The sequence below is a fragment of the Thunnus thynnus genome, chromosome 8, assembly GCF_963924715.1.
Source record: "Thunnus thynnus chromosome 8, fThuThy2.1, whole genome shotgun sequence".
Classification (NCBI taxonomy): Eukaryota; Metazoa; Chordata; class Actinopteri; order Scombriformes; family Scombridae; genus Thunnus; species Thunnus thynnus.
Window position 1 is genome coordinate 20,468,936 of NC_089524.1, and position 20,495 is coordinate 20,489,430.

At 37.6% G+C, this 20,495-nt stretch overlaps 2 protein-coding genes across 2 annotated transcripts; both read right to left on the reverse strand.

Moving 5' to 3' along the window:
• Window positions 1-1,433: 1,433 nt before the first annotated feature.
• On the reverse strand, window positions 1,434-10,858 carry tax1bp3 (Tax1 (human T-cell leukemia virus type I) binding protein 3). Its single transcript, XM_067597032.1, has 4 exons — window positions 10,633-10,858; window positions 6,167-6,286; window positions 4,505-4,582; window positions 1,434-4,268 (listed from the first exon to the last, which is right to left on the reverse strand). Exons 1-4 carry the CDS (start codon window positions 10,669-10,671, stop codon window positions 4,119-4,121), a joined length of 387 nt encoding a protein of 128 aa, XP_067453133.1. The 5' UTR covers window positions 10,672-10,858; the 3' UTR covers window positions 1,434-4,118.
• A 949-nt stretch (window positions 10,859-11,807) lies between these two features.
• On the reverse strand, window positions 11,808-16,925 carry hsh2d (hematopoietic SH2 domain containing). The gene is made up of 5 exons (XM_067597033.1): window positions 16,777-16,925; window positions 15,860-15,949; window positions 15,573-15,738; window positions 14,966-15,226; window positions 11,808-14,380 (listed from the first exon to the last, which is right to left on the reverse strand). The coding sequence occupies exons 1-5, from the start codon at window positions 16,902-16,904 to the stop codon at window positions 13,898-13,900; spliced, it is 1,128 nt and encodes a 375-aa protein (XP_067453134.1). The 5' UTR covers window positions 16,905-16,925; the 3' UTR covers window positions 11,808-13,897.
• Between the last annotated feature and the right edge of the window lie 3,570 nt (window positions 16,926-20,495).

The window sequence follows — 20,495 nt, forward strand, 5'->3', positions numbered from 1 at the left end:
TGAATCTGGAGCTGTGGACTACCCTCTGGTTCCAATCTGGTGTAGGACCAAAGTGATTGGAGCAGATTGCATCGCCATGGCAACACAATTATCCTGCCATAATGTGGGAGGCATGGATCATGTATGATCCACGTTTAGATAGTGTAATTATTCACCCGCCTGCAGGAAGGAACAGTTATCTCTGTGTTGTCTTAAGCGAAAACGCATCGCATTCTTTTGGTGCAACAATCACAATTTATTTAGTCTGATAAGATTATAGTAATATGTTGTTTTCTGTTGGTTTATATTATAAATGGTTTCATAAGTGAATAAATTAATACATTAACTATATTTAAATAGATAGTATGCATATGAAAGTATGTAAAAAGTAATTTTGAGGGCCATGGCAACAAAATTATGAATAGAAGCCATAATTTATAAATGCAGATTAAATTATGGCACACAGTATCTCCTGTAATGAAGTTGGATGGTCATTGCTCCCACTTATAGCTGTCCATTAGTTACCTAGCAACATGCAATGTGTTAATGTTGTGGTATTAGTGGGAGCAAACTCACATTGTGAGTCTGAGCAGTGGCTGCAATGTTTGTGCAACCACTTTATTGTCTCATAACATAGTATAATAGTATTATGATGTCTAAGCGAGTGGAATGGAGCATGCTTCCCTCTGTCCCTGGAATAAAAATAACAGGCACACACACACACACACACACAGTTTGCTCATCAATTATTTCTCAAAGGGGGGATTTTAGCTCAGCATTGCCCTAAATCGACCCTCACCCATGATGTGACAGTCCAGGTGTGATTTTAAGATTTTAAAAAGAAAACATTACACTGCAAATTCTACCTTAACTTGCTTGGGCCTCAGAAACCAGAAAACTCACCACAACACTCATACCACCAGTCATTATCAAGCTAACTTCAACTTACAAACTATATATAGCAAAGATGAGGAAATGTGCTGTGAAAGAAAAGGCTCTCACGAGTGTGAGAATGGGGAACATATCTCACTGTATTTGCATGTTTTATAACAAATGCTTCTAAAAACTAATATAAAAATGAACTGGCAAATCACACTAAAATCCAACTTTCTTGCAAGCTTTTTAAATAGTTAGTTGCTTTCTGCATTTTTCTCAGCATTGTGGACCGTTTCCCCGAGTCCTCAGTTCAAAGGCAAGTGATTGATTCCAGGCTCACATATTTAAGAGATGAAAGTAGAGAAAGCTCTCTGTGTCAAAATGCCTTGGTAAACACAGAAAGGTCAGGGAATAGATTCTTTGCTTTGAAATGTCAGCTGATTACTTCATAACTGGCAACATGAAGCTATTTTGAAGGACCTCTGAGATAAAAAGGCTGTGCAGTGTGGAGAGCAGAGGGGTAAAAAATAGAGCATGTTACATTATGGTGTGTTATCAATAAAAAGTAGCGAGGCATATTTCAGTTTGAGTGTTTTTATATATGAGAAACATTCAGATAGTAAACTGTGTACAATCAAATGCAAAACGTTTGTGCTCTGCTGGCAGTTTACATGTACAAAAGTCTGGAGGCGGGCAGGCAATAATTCAAATAGAAAACACTGGAAGTGATTTGTCTTATATTACATCATTACATAATTTCTAAATGTACCACTGTGTTGAAATTCTGCAGCAGTGGTTCCCAACCTGGTGGTCCGGACGCCTGCTATGATGAATCTTAGGGGTCAAAAGAGGATGAAGGGGAAGAGAAAGAAACCTTACAAATTCCTGCTTTTTTTAAATGCTGTGTTTTTTCTTTCTTGCGAAATAGATAAATCATTTGAGTGGAAAAAAAATCTTTGAACTGCTCGTAAGTCATGTCAGCATTAAAGCCATAATCTAGGTGAAGGATCAACAGGAGATGTGGCTTCATTTCAAGAACTCACAAGCCAAAAAAGGTTGGGAACCAGTGCTGTAAAGTATTAAAGGTTTCATTCCAAAATGTTGTTTAAGTGTTCGACTGACTCCACAACTTTAATATTTTGAATACATTTTGAGCCATCTATTAGACAAGACTGTACCTTAAACATTCACTTCTTGTTGTATCAGTATAATGCCGTCTCCCTATTGCATTACTTTACTTTATCAGCAACAACAATGATAAAGTAGAAACCTGTTTTCTTAAGCAGTGATTTCATTTTGGAATAAACATCAATTGTTCTCTTAAACACATACAAAAGACATTATTTTATATACCGTTAACATAACAAAAAAAGCCAATATGATCACCCAAAACATGTAAGATTACTATTGTAATACTAGTTTCAGTACTGTAACATTTAAAAACCAAAATATTGTTTATGATTAGTACTAAAATCAGTCATCAGCAATGTAATGTAGAAAATATTGTACAAGAGGCAGTAAATCATTGTTGGGTTGCAGAGACCATACAGGAATGGTTGAATGGAAGATTGAAAGATATTGGTATCATTAAACGTAGTGGTATTTAGTGTTCATTTAAGGCAGCTGCACACACCCCAAGTTTTCAAACAACATTCACTCGTGCTTGGTTCAGACTTACAGACATTCGACTGGGACTTTTCTTTCACCATGTTCAGAGACAATAAACAATATTTTACAGCTCGACACAAACTGAAAGTAGCTGATTCCAGTGTGAAACTAGCAGATTTGTTTAATTTGTATCAAAAACAGCAAATGGTTAAGGAACCAAAAGCTCCAAACTTTCTCTTCCTGTAAAAAGGGTGATACTTAGGGGTGAAGGGGTGAATACACTGAAAACGACAGAGATCAGATGAACGAGTGTGATCTATTAGTAGGTCCAGCATGAGGAATATTGTTTGTATGGGAGATAATTAGGGTAAAATGCTGCAAACATTTCAATTGTGTTTTTACTTGAACAGACACAGAAGGACAGATGATGTTACTTTCCCACACATGTAATAGACATCAACAAAAAAATGAGATAAAAAGAACAGAAAGATGCATTAATGATAAGATAATTAGTGAAAAGATATTAGTACTCAATAAAAACTGTGTATACTGGTATTATGTTTGTTGGACAGACTTTGTACATTTCACTGTACCACTATAGAAAAAAAAAAAGAAAGAAAATGATTACAAGCACTGTTTTACATGTGTTGATCACTTCACAGTGCTTCGGCTTTTTACTTTGGCATTTGATGCTGTAATCTTCACAGGAATGACAGCGAAACGTTGGTTCTTTTATTTATATGAGATGAAATGTTGTATTCATTACGGATACAATGAATACAAACAGCGGCCAACTTCCTTGATGCATTTAGTCCATCTTTGGTCAACTGTTGGCAGAAAAGGATCAAGAAAGACTCCTATTGCTCCCAAATAACTGCTATCAAGCATGGATTGAGGTCGGGTGGCAAATACTGTATCTCTCTAAATGAAAATGGGTCAAGAATGATTTGCTATACTCAAATTTTAAATTGACACATAGGCCATTTGATGAAATGTTTTCCAAAACTCACTTAAGTTTGCTGTTGTTAAAAAAAAACAAACCAAACCAAGCACACCGTTATTATTGTAATAATCATTCATATTACAGCAAAAAAAAAATTCCTCCTTTGTCACCCCACCTCTAAAATATACTTTTCATTCAGCAACATTTTAAAATAAACAAAAATGTTGACGTTTTCCAAAATTGATTATGTGAGTTTTGGAACAGTCTCCATGTGAAAAACTGCTGCAAGTGTAGAGCATATTCAGATTAAAATTGATTTAAGCCCTGTGGGGTTGAAAAATTTGCTCTATATTTCAAATGGTGCCTCACTTATTCCCGTTAATTTATCTCACTAATTACCCATGGAAATGCTTCAAAGATGCATAAAAGTCAAGCAGATAAGATTGAGATGAGTTTAAGTGTGTATAGAAAGAAAAAGCACCCTCTCTTTGTTCAGTGACTGATCAGATTATGAACTGGTTTGTGCAGACTCAAACATCTGGATGTGTCACCTTAACAGTGGGAGATCTGATGTGGTCTGTGTGATTTGTTCGCATTGACATAGTTATAAAAAGGCCACAAGGTAACCGTCATCTGAATTTGTGTGAGTCTCAGTACACGAGGGTCCTTGGCTATATTGCATTAGTCTGTGGTTATAGGTGGTGCTGCTATGCTACTGCCTGGGGTGACTGCCCATAGAGGTTCTGACAGCGTCCTCCAGTGACTTCCTGGTTACCAGTAATCGCACCACATCCTCATTCTTCTTTGTCAATCTTTTACGGGCTTGGTCGTGGGTCACCATGGTCATGTCCCAACCGTTTACCTGGGAGGAACAAAGACAAAGAAGACACAATTTTAGAGTCAGCCTAGCTTGTTTTAATGTTACCTGTGTGCATTAAGGAAACTTTGCAATTTATTAACATCCATTAATACAAAGCAACAGGAGACTGAAGATGAAAACACACTGGCTTATGAAAGGCAAATGCACATCTCCCTCCTCATACTCTGGTATTCACATAGTGCCATCTTGTGGATCTATCATTTGATGTCACTACACACCTGCATTATTTTGTCTCCCATCCTCAAGCCTGCAACGTCTGCTGGTCCTCCTGGTGTTATCCTGGTCACATAGATGCCCTTTGGGGAACACAAACACATTCAGAATAACACAATCACTATTTCATATGCACATGATCAGACCTGTATCACTTAAACATTCCTCAACTTACATCTTACATTCTCTGTTTAATACAACTCCCATGTGTTAAATTTAATTGGGAGAAAATAATTGGTGAGTGAAAGCAATCCAGGGCTGTTTTCCTTTGTGAATGCCACCTACAATGACAAGATGGCACCACAACAGGTTGAGATTCCTGACTTTGATGAATGAAATTCAGTGCAAGACGATGGTAAACTGACTGATTCAAGCTGCATTTTAGGGGCCAATGACTCAGTGTCTTCAGGGAATACATAAAGTTTTATAGCAATTACATTCAGGATGATAGCAATAAAAAGCAAGCAAGCAAGAGAGAAGCCTGCTGTTCTTTCAAGGATACACGTTTGGTGGTATCAAGAAGGACACCAGCACATCTGAATTCATAAACCTGAAGGAAGTTATTATCAATCGTTGATGCATTTCTGTCTCTCCAGCTCAAAGTGTATGTACCGTGCAGTCAGCAGGTAAGACGTGACTGTGTGTAAACTTGCAGTACTCCTCTCTATGACATCAGTTGAGTGTGTCTGGTTTGTTCCCACCTGAGGCAACAGATAATGTGTTTGGGCCTGTCCTCCATTTATAACTCACCAAAGTACTACTCTAGTAGCACACGGTGTTTGAACAGGACAGGGATGTGTGCCTGATGTGAACAACAAAACTAAAACGTCAGGCATTAAGGTATGGAGGACCGACATTTACAAAATCATAAATAAATAAGTGACTCTAAATAAATTTATGTCATTAAATGCACCAAAAATAATAATAAAAATAAATGTAGGCATTAATTAATTGATAAAATGTGACATAAATTGATATTTATTTTAATTTGCTTCTGTATTTATTTACCTTTGTATAAATTCCTGTTGATTTACTTTCCCATTTCATTTTCCATTTTATTTATTCATTTTTAAATTAATTAATTAATTAATATATTTATTTCTGTATTATTTTCCCTCTGCATTTTTGCCACTATTTATTTCCCCAAACTTTCATGGATCAACTACGTTCCATTACATCACCAACCAAAATGCTATGGAGACATTAGAGCAGGCAGTAAATCACCAAAGAGCTGCACCCCCAGGATGACGACTGATGTTGACCGATCGGTCATCTCAGGAGTCGGATGCTAGTGGCTGAGGTGACCGGGTGGTCTACCTGGCCAGCGGCTCCTCACATCTCCAAAATATATATGAACTTTCCTTTTGGATAATAAATTCAAACTCAGGCTTGATCATCTCTTATGACAAGATTTTCATCATATATGTCAAAACCAATCATAGGATCAATTTCATGCTACAGATAAAGACAACTTTTTTTTATTGCAAGTATTAAAACACTTAAAAACATTAAACTTATTGGAATGAGCATGACCTTGAGCACTAACCATCACAAAAAACGTTGTGATAAATATAGAAATATACATTTTGTCCCCATCAACCACCTCTGATTGTATCATTTACTGCATACAACAGCAGCACAAAAAGCACTAACACACACAGACTTACTTTGTCAGTCTTGTCCTCAGAGAAGGGGTTCTGACCGGGGTCCTGGTCTATCCCTCCTCCGATGCTGAAGCCCAGGATTAGATTATCTCCCTGTCGCAACTTTTGGATCTCAATTCGTTGCTGTTTGATAGAAAAAAACAAAAATGTTCAGCTTTTAATACAATGAAGACACATATCCTCCTGCAAGGCTTTAGGATCTAGGGGTGAATCATGGTATAATTTTGTGGATCAGAGATTTTCTGTCTTAGCGTCCACAAAGAGTGTCCTCTAACGGCAACGTGTCACAACTGACCGTTTTAGTTGCACCCCAAGGTACCATTCTATCCCTTCTATTATTGTTGGTGTACACCAATGAGTTCAAAGTCAAAGACTCAGATTTAGCTTACTTAAATATGCTGATGACATGGTTCTTGTCAGCCTCCTACGTGAAAGGGACACTGCAGGGGAAAATTTGTATTTGAATCATGTAACGTCCCTCCAGGACTGGTGTCAATCAAGTGCTCTTGAGATAAACATTAGGAAAACCAAAAAAATGGTCATATCCAGTAAACACTACATTTAAGACTTATGTCAACCCCTAACAATCATTGGGCACGCTGTTGAAAAGGTTAGTTGTTTTAAATACTTAGGAACTTATATAAATAGCTGTCTTAATTTTATAGATAACAAAGACCATGTTTTTAAAAAAAGCTATGCAGAAGTTATACCAACTCAGGAAGCTTAATGACTTCAGGGTGAGCCAGAATATTCTTGAAATGGTGTACAAGAATCTGGTGGACAGCATCTTGTCTTTTAAAATAATAACAGTAACAACAATAATAACAACAATAATGATGATACTACTACTACTACTACTACTACTAATAATAATAATAATGATGATAACAGAAGATGGGATATTTCCAACAACAGAAACGGTTCTATTGGTCAGATAGGAGCATAATAAGTTGAGAGCAGACCCTTTTAGACCAACCCAAATGTCAAGACACTGTAGAAGGATGGAGTGATCTGCTGTATCAAAGACCACACTCAGGTCTAGCAGGACCAGAATGGAGCTTTCACCTTTATCTGCAGCAAGGACTAAATCATTTGTCACCTTAACTAGGGTCATCTCAGTACTGTGTAAAGCTCTAAAACCAGACTGATAGTTACTGAAAATGCTGTTAACACTCATTTAATCAATCAGTTTGTTAAGCAGTCACTTTCTCCAACACCTTAGATAAAAAGATATTGTAGAAATAGGTTGGTAATTGTTAAAGGTGAGCGGGTCAAGATTAGGTTTCTTTGACATGGGTTGCACAATTGCATGTTTAAAAGAAGAAGGAAAAATACCAATGGCCAAGGAGCAATTAATAATTGATAAAATGCAGGGACTGACAGTGAGCAATATGTCTTTTAAAAGTTTAGAGGGAATAACATCAAACTGGGAAGAGGATTTAAAATGAGAGACAGTGGTTTCGAGGACTGAGAGAGAAATTGGCTGCACAGTTTGAGAGGGGGGGCAGATAGGACACGCGTGTCTGAAATCATCTGAGTCCTGACATTCTCCACCTTTTCAACATGGTCGCGTGGTGCCGACACTTGGATGTCAAATGTAAAGGGAAACTGTCAAGAGTGGTTAAATACGACCAGTAAAATAATAGAGAAACCACAGATGCAACTACGTGGCAGGCATGTACTGAATACCAAAAAGCAAGCTCCTGACATAACAAGTGATCCGTCCCATCTGTTGTACCCACAATTTGAATTGCTTCCTTCAGGAAGGCGTTTTAGACTGCCACAAGCCACTAAAAATGTCTACAAGAAATCATTTGTCCCAAGTGCAGCTAAGTTTTTAAATTATTTATACACAGTCAATTGTAGAGGGCCACTCCCTTACCTCACCCCTCCATGAATTTGTACATTTGTCTTATTTTTGTGGAATTTGGCACTTTTTACTTTTTGTAATAGGCCTACTGAACTGTATTTGAATCGCCCAGGATTGAACTCCAAGCTCTCCTAATTTACTGTTTTTTTTACTATTATTTTATTTGTAATCCATATTGGTTGTGGCGTTTTAGGAAAACAGTAGACATTAGCTTCTTGCTTACTGGCAGCGTTCTCGTTTGTCATAAATCTGAACTGCTGCTTTATCAGAGCTGAATGACTGTGTCAATATTGTGTCTGCACCAATGTCGCCAAGACAGGTTCCTGCACATTACTTTTCTTACTGTTTTAAAAGACTCCTGTTCTTATGAGAGGAGAAACTGTTTTTTAAGCGTAATTGTCCGTATAAAACCCTTCACAGTCCGCAATGACACATTTAAAAATGCTGCTGTACAGTTCTTGAAATTATTGGTTTGGCTCAAAATAAAGAAAAGGGCAAACGTCCTAATGTGGTGACTGTCATTAATTATAACTGTAACACTAATTGTTGATTTACATCCATTTAAAATGTGCAAGAGCACTCACTTATACATCAGTCCATAAAATGATTTAAGTTTTTTAATAATGATGAAGTGCAACAGTATTGAAAATACTGTGCAACCGCAAAAGAAAAAGTTTTACATTTTGATTTTTTTCCATCCTCAAATTACATTCAGCTTGCCAACAATTTGAAAACAGAAAAATGACTGTAAACAGCCACGTTACCATCCAGTGAGGCACTGATTTATCCGGTGCACAATGGGACAGAGACTTTATCAGTGCAGTCGCGCCCTTGACACTGACAAGCAGCTGCAGGCTCGCAAACCAGATGGATGACTGACTCTGACAGTAGCACTCTTCACAACACTCCTCAACACAAAGACTGCCTGTGTGCGATGATGACTAACCAGACATTCTCTCAGTGGTGCGGACGATACAAAAAGGTCTGAGGACGTCTGGGACTCTGTCTGGAAGCTGAAGTCAGTCATTAAGGACTTGTAGGCACTACACCAGTCAAGAGGTTCATAGCCTGACCGACAGATCTTCTATTACTCTGTTAGGATAAATCAGACTAAAGAGGACACAATTTGCATACAAATATTTAGGTCCATTCCTATATGTGGACTGACAAGGGATAAGGCTTTAAATGCTCATGCTGACTAAATCTTACATCTCGGTGTACAGTTTGGTTTCACTATCTGAGGATGAAGATAGAGTGGGATGTGCATCTGACATGAAAACTGAAGCTTGTTATTATGGCTGCAACTAATAATTTTCATTACTGATGAATCTGTTGATTATTTCCTCAATTAATCGAACAGTTGTTTGGTCTATGAAAGATCAGAAGATGGTGAAAATATTGATCACTGTTTCTCTAAACCCAAGTAGACATCCTCAAATGTCTTCTTTGTCCCATCCAACAGTCCACAACCCAAAGACATTCAGTTCATTGTCATAGAAAACCAAATAAACGAGAAAATGTTCACATCTGAGAAACTGGAATTATAGATTTTGGACGTTTTTCTTGAAAAAATGACTCAGAATGATTAATCAATTATCAAAATAGCTGGCTATTAATATAATAGTTGGCAACTAATCGATTAATTGACAAATTGTTGCAGCTCTAGTTATTATATAGCGTTATGAGTATTAATAGATGGAAATAAATATCACTTTTGACATTCAAGTGTCCATTCTCTGCCCAGAATTATCAACAAAATTAAATCCATGACAAATTAAAGATTAATTTCTGAGAGAGAGATTAGTCTAAACATCAAGCAACACAATTTTTGCCTAGATTCTGATGTTTTATAGACCAGAATCCTGTCGAAATCGAATTACTTGGAAGAAAAAAACAATATAATAACTGACAATAAAAAATAATAATAGTTGCAGCCCTAAAGTGAAACGGGTCTGTTATTGATAGTGGATGCCACACCTGATAAAAAGGGGGAAAGTCAACTTGTATTTACCTGCCACTCATACGACAGGGGCCTAGCAAAATCCCAGCTATCCCAGTCACATCTATCACCTCTATGAATTGTGCATAAAGCTCTATTTTTAATTGTCATAATTCCTACAGCATGTGAAGGCAGCACAAACACACTATCCAGGAGTGTCCAGGAGCTGTGTATGAAAGTCGACCAGGAAGACTGAATCACACTCACGGTGACGCCCATCTCTTTCGAGTCCTTTTAATTACCAACATAAAACAAAAACTCATATTTTCTAATACATTTCAATTCTGCATGTCCTAATTCAGTGACTTGCTGACTTTCTTTGAATTATTTCACGAAAACTAAGCTTGTATGCGACATGGAAATGATGCTATGACTATGTGGCTGCTGGTGAAATTAGCTCCCACTGTGTTCATCTCAGCTAAACAAAGCAAGTAACCTTCCAGTGAAAAAAATAGCTAGCAAGAGAGCAAACCGAAGACAACAAGTTCACATACATTGAGCTAGTTAATGTATAGTTTTGTGCCGATTTGGTTGAACGTCGGACAAGAGGCTGAACAATGGAGTCCCGTTGAATGGAAACAGCCCCACTCCCAAACTTACCACAACAGCAGTCACCGGCTGTCCTGGGACGAAAGACATGGTGTAGTCGAGATGTTTCTGGCTGTAAGTAACGTAGAAACTTACGACGACTGCTGTAGTAAAAGTTAATGGGGGAAAAAACGGTGTCGAAAGTGGGACAACTTGTGAGATCACTACATGAGTAACAGCAGGCTGATCCCTGGCTCGAAACCCACGGCTTCTCAGATGACGTCACTTCGCCACCCAGCAGATCGGCTCTGCGCGTTTTGTAGCTCAGGGTAGCCAGCGAGGGCGGTGCTTAACGACTGACCATCGCCCCCATCGGCTTTGTGAAGACATGCCTTTACAAATCAAACTCTCCAAGGGATGGTTGGTTGGTCCTTGTGTCCCAGGACAAGCCTGGGTGTTTTCCTTAAAAGGAACTGGCAAATACTTTGGTTGACCTCTTTTATGATCCTGCATAGTCCATCTATCCATCGCATACTTGACAGCCAGAACACCCCAAGTTGTATAAAAGGAGACCATGTGCAGTAACATGAGCATTGAGACTGTAAGTAACTAAATTAGTAGGATAGGTCCACAGTTTTCCAAGTTCACAGTCAGGTGCCCATATGAACACTGAAAGAGGTTTTCCTCGCTGAATCATTCCTCCTGTTTATACTGGCTATTGAAAGATCCACTTCAAATGTGCTTTAAGTATAAGTGATGGGGGCCAAAATCCACAGTGTGTCCACACAGTCATTTTGTGCAAAAATGCATTTAAAAGTTTATCTGAAGCTTATATGAGGCTTCAGCAGTCTGAGTTAGTCAAATCAAGTGGATACCTGACACATTTACAGTCTTTTTAGCATCAAATTCCCTCTTTGTGTTTCCTCGGACAGTGTTTCCCTGTTGAGCTGCGGTTTAAATATGGTAACAAAAAGAGGAACTTTGGCGCTAAAAAGTCTGACGTTGAAAGATATCTACTTGATCTGTCTAATTTGGACGGCTGAAGCTTCATATTAGCTTCAGATAAACTTTTAAATGCATTTTTGCACAGAAGGAGGCCTGTGGATTTTGGCCCCCCATCACTTATATTGTGCATTATGAAGTGATCTTGTAATTTCCTGCATGAACAGAAGAAATGATTATGGCAAGAAAAAACTATTTCAATGTTAATTTGGGCACCACCTACTTTATACTTTTATTTCACTACATTTCAGAGACAAATATTGTAGTTTTCATTCTACTTTAATGTTATCTGTATTTACTGGTTACTTGCAAACAAAACATATGATCATATTATGAAACAGGATGCACTGGCTTCAGTAAAATTTTAAGTGCATACTTGATATTGCATACCTTTTACCTTGTGCTATCTGTGTGATATGTGATAAAACCTGAATAACTCTTCCACTACTGTATGCTTCTAGTATCCAATGTGTTTTTTTGCCACTAGATGGTAGTCTACACATGATCTGTTAGTTTGGTGCGGAGGGCTGTGAACTGATTTGACTAGTATTCTCCATATGATCTGAACCATTCAACATTGTCAAGAGTTAAGCTGCTTGGGGATTTTTGTTTTTAATTTTACATGGCTCCTGACAAAGATATAGAAATTATCTAAGGAATAAACAATTGATACACTTAATAAAAACAAAACAGCATATAACAATTCCTAATACAAATAACCGGCAAGGCTTCATAAAACCTTTCAGTTCTTTTTGCCTCTTCATTGAGAATGTTCACATTGAAATGAAACAGGAAATAGAGATGTAGAGAGGGAATGCCATGTGATAAAAGGTTCCTGACCTGATTAAAACCCAGGTCGTCACACCACTACAGCATGCACCCCTCCACTGGGTGACCAGCTCGTCACAGAAGCCGTAATATGCAAAGATCAGAGTGAGAAGTGACGTGAGGGAGAAAGAACAGGAGATGTGACAGGGGGAACTGCATAGAGATAAGTGGAAACAGATAATATGTATATTGTGATGAAATTGTTTGATTTTTCACCGCAGTCAACGCATACGTCTCCTGTTTTATACTATAGACAGACTGTACAGAAATATTAATAATCTGCCATGGAACAAAGGACTGCAAAACAGCACTGGGAACCAATTCAGACTGAACATTAGTCGAAGTCTCTTTATTAGCTTGGTCACATTCTAAAATGATATTACTTATATCACATAAATAGGATATATCATTGCCATCATAAGTCTCATCTCTAGCTATTATAAGTACATGACACAGGTATGACACAGCAATTTGAAATAAAAATTAAATTATGCGTGTTGGGAAATACCCATTACATGTACAGAAGCTGGGTAAGGGTGAATTTGACTCACCGTCACACTGGTGTGTATTCCCGTGAAACAAGTTTGACTGCTATCTGCATTTTCTCCCTTTTCCAGCTTCCCTATTATATTACTGATAAGAGATCTGCATCTGATGCTACAGTATGTCTCATGCTCAGTAGCTGACATTAACCATGTCATTGCTGTGTTAAATCTTATATGCTACATAAAACATTTATCAAAGAGGCATGTCAGAAACATTTAACATTTAACCTGAATTTGCTGCATTACTTCTTATGTAACAATGTTTATCTGTATCATTTCTGTTAAATAAACTAACAAATAAATAAAAAATATAGCTTTCTTGCACTTGAACTAATTACACTCACAGCAGTTAAATCTCTTTTATAATTTTATACTTTTAACATTGCAAAACAGGTGTAATTGCATAAACTCACAGTAAACCTGCATATAAACTCCACTACTCAAGCATAGGCAGGTTTGATTTAGGTATGTAAAGGAAAAGGTGCACACTGAATAGTGCTACCCAAAAGTTTAAAGGTATAGCTTGACATTTTAGGAAATACACTTATTCACTCTCATGCTGAGAGTTTAATAGGAGTATTGATATCACTCTCATGCTTGTACAGCAAATATGAAGCTACAGCTGGCAGCCTGTAAGCTTTTTTGCTGCTGACTGTATCCTTATATTTATCACCTTATATTTATGTGTAATTATTGCTTTAATGACGCAATGTTTTGACCTTCAAGGTCTTCATTAGGAAAAGTTTCATGTGAACCTTGAAAGTTGAAACAGTGCATTAATAAACTTTTGGAAGGTTGCAATATTCATGTTTGGACGTCGTCTTTTCCTTTCTCTGCTGTTTTTGTCCTGCTCCGGTACCCAATTGGGTTCAGATCATTTTCTTTGGTTTGATTGTAACATTAATTCAGGTTATCTACAATCAAATCCACCTGTACATTTTTTCTTATGAGCCTGCTATATGTCAGTAGCCTGGAGCAAACGGAGGAGGTGGAAGGTACTCTTGGGGTAACCTTCCATCAGTTGGTCTTGCACCAGTGCAAGTGTAGGAAAATGGTGGACCATCAAAGGTCTGCTGCCCGGTGATCTCCTGGTACTCATTCTCAGTATTTGCACTCCTGTCAATTGCCTCCATCTTCTGTTCAGCCTCCATGTTAATCTCAGCGTACTCCTGTGACATGCTCCTCTTCTTTTGGAATTTCTTCTTGAGGTTCTTTAGGTTGGTGACCACCGACGGCTTTGCTTCGTGGTTCCTTGTAGGCGGGATGTTGGCACCGTGTGGATGGTCGTTGGCTGCAGGTGCGGAGGGTCTCTCAGGTGCAGAGACTGTTCTGATGCAAGCCTGGTTCTGCTTCAGTGGAGGTACAGTGGTCCGAACAGGGACTTCAGGAGGCTGGTTGAGTGGAACATTGTCACCTGTGTATCTCTTCCTGGCAGCTGGCACAGGCTTGAGATCATAAAAATGAAACATACAGCACAGAAAATTGTTAGAAAATATAAGGACTCTGAAAACTTGATTTTAAATTTCAAGTATTTCTTTAAAATATTAAGTAATCATGACTAAATAAGCAACACAAGTTAAAAATGGGGGGGAAAAATAACTAAAAAATGTAGCTAATCTGCCTCATCAGGACTATTGACAGTTGCCTGGCAACACACAGAAACCATCATGAGAGTTTGATTTACAGATTCCTTAATCCTGATTTGCGAACACAAGCACATGACATCACCTTTTACCTGCAGAGCCCCAATCAAAACTAGTGTGAAAAAGCAAATACAGAGGCAGAAATACTGAAATCTCTCAAACACAACAACCAAAAGTGGTCTAAATTTGGGACAAAATGATATGTGTTCATGTAGTAACACATCTTATAGTAAGAAACTCATAAGTGACAAAATATGTTTTCAAGGCCTTTAAATACACTGTGTCGAAAACTTATTAAGAAACATTTTTGTAATTTCAACAAACTGGAACTGGCAACAATTTTATCACCAGACAGTATGTAAAATAGTCTACTACGGTCATCATTACCAAGGCTGGAACTGGAGTGGTGGTGTTGGAAATTTCATCTTCCAAAGAAGGATAAAGTCTGTTCGGTTGGCTGGTTGGAGACAGAGACGTAGAGTTCCTCGGGTTATTTGGTCGATAAGGAAGGGCAGGTGGGATATCTTCCAGTGATACTGGGTGACTCTTACTGGGATGCAGGGAGTTGTTTGTTAACAAACTGGTGTTAGGGTTCAGATGTCTTTGTGGAAACAGTAGTTCTGCATAATCGGTCGTGTCATTTGACGTCTAAAATAGGATCAGACAGGAAGAGAGTGAGAGGAGGACAGAACAATTTGTCAGTGTTTTCTGTTTGCATGATGTACAGGCAGCATGCAAAAATTGTGGTTTTGGATCATAAAGGTGATTCAGTTTCAGCTCTAAATGCATGTACAGTAAATTCACAAGTATGTGGTACTGATGATTCATCGTGATTTACACAGCTAAACCAAGGTCATTGAGGATGTTACACTAACAGCAGAAACCTGAATAGTGAGTACAATGACCTACAAACTACACAAATTAATAATTAATGGAATGACCTTTTGGTGTAGGCACCTGTATGTTGGTAGAATATAACAAAACATTTTCTCACTTGTCCACAAGCGACAGTCAAGACCTCAGTGAAAGGCAAGATGGGTGTCCTACGATGAAAGTCCACCAGGTCCTGCAGAAACCGGTGAGGCCTGTTCTCGCCCACGATAATATAATGGCCATCCTCCAATGCATCAATCATGAAATGTCTGCATCGGTCTGCCGCACTGACATTCAGAGGCATGAAAACTATAAATATCAGGAAGATTGAACAGGCCACATCTTTTTTGTTTGAGTATGCAAGTATAAAGGGTAAAATAAAGCTCCTTTAATCCTGCGAACACTCACCGATATGAGAGAGTGTAGCCGATCCTGCTCTCACTGACTCTGATCAGGAAGTAGCCCGGAGGCTTGGACATCAGTAGCTCCTCTGCAGTCCTGCACAAGTAATTAACATGCCCAAATTACCACAAACAAAAGCCCCTTTCACGCATGCACTTTAATCTGTGAATGATCATGTGTCTTATCATGCGCAAACAAGAGCTATAATTAGCTTTCTGTGAAAGTTGCTCTGGGAATGTGGCATCTTAAGATTCATACATAGAATCTTGGTGTTGAACACATCTCACCTCTCATGTATATAATCAGTTAAATAGGATTGTGTGATAAATACTGTACATTATACTGTACAACAGTCTACTATATGATTCATTGAACAGAGTCAATTATATGTACACAGGGTGTGGAGGAAGTATGAATCTATTAAAAGTAGGAATATGCTGCTATAAAGTATTACAAGGGCGAAGTCCACCATTGAAGAACTGTTGTATCTGTGATTGATGTGTATCATAAGTAAAATATTGAATGATTTGTCCTTGTACTTATAGATAAAAGATGCAGTGGTTCAGTTTTATTTGTTTTGCTTATTGTATAAATAATGGAAGGAAAATATCTCTTCCAAATCCTGTACTGATGAATTATAGATTTTTCCATCACTTAAAAGCTCACACATTACTCTTTGTTTGTACTTTTTCATATTGTGTTTGGTTTGTTATGTCTTGCTTTTGTCAGATGTTATCAAAAAATTCCCTAAAATCATCCTGCACTATACTTGAGAGTCATTTTATACTTGAGTAATTTACTAAAAACAATCACTGCATGCCGGTACATGACACGTGTATCTTAATCATGTACGATTTTTAAAACAAGGCCCTCCACATTCCTTTGCTGTAGATGGCAGACACTGATAGACTTTGTAATCTTACTTCCTGGAAATGATCCCATGAAACCATTCTGGGACTACTCCGTTTCTGATCACAGAGCTGAGCTGAGACCCTGTAAACCAGGTGAAAGCATCACGCTGTCCTTGGGACGACTGACTCCACTCCATCATCCTGGGAAACAGCTGATTTAATCCTCTGTTGGGAAATTCAATGAGAACAAACACATATGATACATATTGTACACCCACACCTTCTGTACAAACAAACACAGGAGTATACAAACATACAGTATATGTAGCAGCACAAACCATTTACTGATGTGGGTAAAATGCCAATTATTTCAAGTCACAGAACAATACTGAATGCACTTGCTGTTTTTCCCCCTTTTCTATATTCATTGTTCCTGTTTCTACTACACATATGGTCACAACATACTTCTCATTTTTCCTCAGTTTTACTTGTAGACAAATCACAAACAGGTTCAGATTTTCTCCAAATTTAAACATCATAAAGTTGATTTACAATATAAAATTTAGCCTAAAATTTAGCCTGCACACAGTGTTGTACTATAACAGCAATTGTTTATTTATTAATTACTGAAGAAGCCAAAAGCTGCTTTAATTTGGTCAATTCAAAATTTATTGAATTAGTTCAAGCACTCAAATCCCTCTAAGTGACACCGGTTTAGTCAATAAAACTCAATCATGGTGCCTCCGGTACGCCCACAGCAAAGTTTACAGTTTACTCACCTTCTCTGGCAGCTCCGTGAATAATGACACAGCGAAGCTCACTCACCTGACTACACTTGTCTGGGGGAGGGGCCAAAACTATCACCTGTCTAAGCAGTGTGTGGCATAGACAGTACATTTATATTGCATAGGAACATACAGCGACATTAATGCGGATGTATGGCCATATGTGTATACACTCACGTGATTAATCAACACTGAGGGATAGAAATTGTTGCCATTTCTCAGGTTAAAGTTTCTATTTCGGTGTCAGAGTCAGAGGCTTCAGTCTAACACTCAGCTGCTGCATAACGTTACACTCCCTAAGCTGAAGCAAGAGTCCATTAGGATTAGTTGTAACTTACATAAAATTGGGTGTAACTCAGCAGGACCATTCATTTTGTTAATATTTGCCAACTGTTCAACTTTATTCCTCTGCCAGATGTATTTCAATAGAGGAAGCAGATATATTTTGTAGAGAGTGTCAGCTCAACCTTATCCTACAGATTTTTTTTGTACATTGGCCTACAGGGGATGAACTTAACAGGCTATACACCTGGACTATAAATGCAGTCAAAAAGCCCTGCTGTACTTTTCAAGTGTACCTTATTGATTCTAAACTATACTTGAGGACATTGCTTGCCACAGTAGTGGAAGAAGTATTCAGATCCTTCACTTAAGTAAAAGTACCAATACAGCAATGTAAAAATACTCCATTACAAATCCTACTTAAGTAAAATATATAAGTATTAGCAGCAAAATGTACTTGAAGCATTAAAGTTAAAGTAGTGGTCTGGTCCCTCTGACTGATGTAGTATTATTATATATGACGTCATTAGGTTATTAATACTGAAGCATCAGTGTGTAAGCAGCATGTTACTGTTGTAGCTGCTGTCTAGTTCAGTCCAGTGGTTCCCAACCTAGGGGTCGGGCCCCTCTAAAGGGTCACCAGATAAATCTGAGGGATTGTGAGATGATTAATGGGAGAGGAAAGAAGAAAAAACAAAGTTCTGATACACAAATCTGTTTTCAGTTTTTGGATGTTTTCTCTAATCTTTGATTTTTGGTGAAATATTGGATCATTTGAATATTTAGTTAAATGAAACCATGTGAGAAGTTTAGAGGGAAAAATCATTATTTGGTGGAGCTGTTTACAACTCATAGACATCTGAAATGTGATCCCAACTACACACTGCTTTTTGTGAAACGTCAAGAGCCAAAAAGGTTGGAAAACACTGGTTTCATCTCTAACAAGACAAAGTAGGGGAGTAGAAAGTACAATATTTCCCTCTGAAATGCAGTAGAATGGAAGTATAAAGAAACATAAAATGGAAATACTCAAGTAAAGTACAAGTACCTCAAAAGTGTATTTAAATACAGTACTTGAGAAAATATACTTAGTTACTCTCTACTACTGGCTTGTCATGATGTCAGGCATACCTTACAATATCATGCAATGCAATACACCACAAACTATTTTAATCAGTCACAATAAAAAGGCAACTGCCTGGCTGATGATGTAATATGCCAATACTGTACATGTGCAGAAATGACTTCCATTAATTGTTCTAGTCAGAAAGGAACCTCTCATAGACAGGAACTAGCTTAACAATTAAAGTTCATGATCATTGTTGGTGGCATATGCCCTGTTTAATGCACCGATTCAATGACAATTCTTGGTAATGCTGGAGAGACGCTTCAGGGAAAGTAAACAGCCAATATGGAAAGTTTTCCTCCTACATGATGATTGTCTGAATGTAAAAAAAAACCTAAAGGTCAAAGTCTTTCTGGCATGATATCCCTCCCATGCAAGGCGGAAGTGATGAACTCCAGAGTTAATATTTTTTGTGAGGACCATCTCTGTTTACACAAACACACTGCACCTCTTCCATTGACTAAAAAAAGTTATTTTTCTTACTGTAGGTGACTTGTGCCAACAATTTACAGCTTTTGCTCTGGTTGCATATTTAGTTAGATGAGGCATTGAACAGATGACATCTCTGCCCCCTGAGCAGTCAGCATCTTATTGTGCCCACAGCCCCAGAAACACTGACTTCTATTAAGATGCTGTTTAGTATTGAGCTGTAGCTATCTATTGCATGACCCGCAGTGCTAGCTGGGCCACTGCTGAGCTAAATGCGGAACATTTGCATTTTACAGACCAGAGATGACGGTGTTATGCTGAACAGAATAGCAGATTAATTTGCAACACAAAATTGCAGGCTACAGAGGACAAAACATGACTGTCATCCACACTGGGTGATAATATTATGATTCTATACAAAAGGGTCAAATAAAATGAATTACAAATTTAAGAGAACGAACAATTGAGATTAGTAGTAAACACATTTTTAATGGTAAAAACTTGCTTGATTTTTAATACTCTGTGTTCTTGGATTGGACAAGTCTTTAACAGTGGTGGATGGTAATTAAGTACATTTACTCAAATACTGTACGAAAGTACAATTTCAAGGTACTTTACTTGAGTATTTACATTTTATGCCACTTTATACTTCAGAACTACAATATTTCAATTTTTACTTCACCATATTCATTTTACAGTTATAATTACTAGTTAAATTACAGACTCAGAAACCTGAGTCTGTGAAGTTCTTAATATTAGCATCACTACAAACAGGCTACAATGTTATAACCCATTTTACACAGATAGTAATCTGTTACTGTAAATAATCCACTTATACATTATATAATAATCAAACACTGAAAGGGACCATTTTTCTGCACAATAAGTAGACTACTTTTAATTGTGATAATGTAAATGCATTTTTCTTTTAATACTTATGTATTTGCTTTTACTTCCTTTTAATACTTACCTAAGTAAGGTCTGGAATACAAGACTTTTACTTGGAGTAACGGAGTATTTTTACAGAGTAGTATTGCAACTTTTATACAAGGACCAAATCTGAATACTTCTTCCAACACTAGTTGAAGATGTCTACTGTATTCTGTATGACAGCATACAATCATTCAAAATAGTGTCATCACTGTAGTGAAACAGATGTACATGTATTG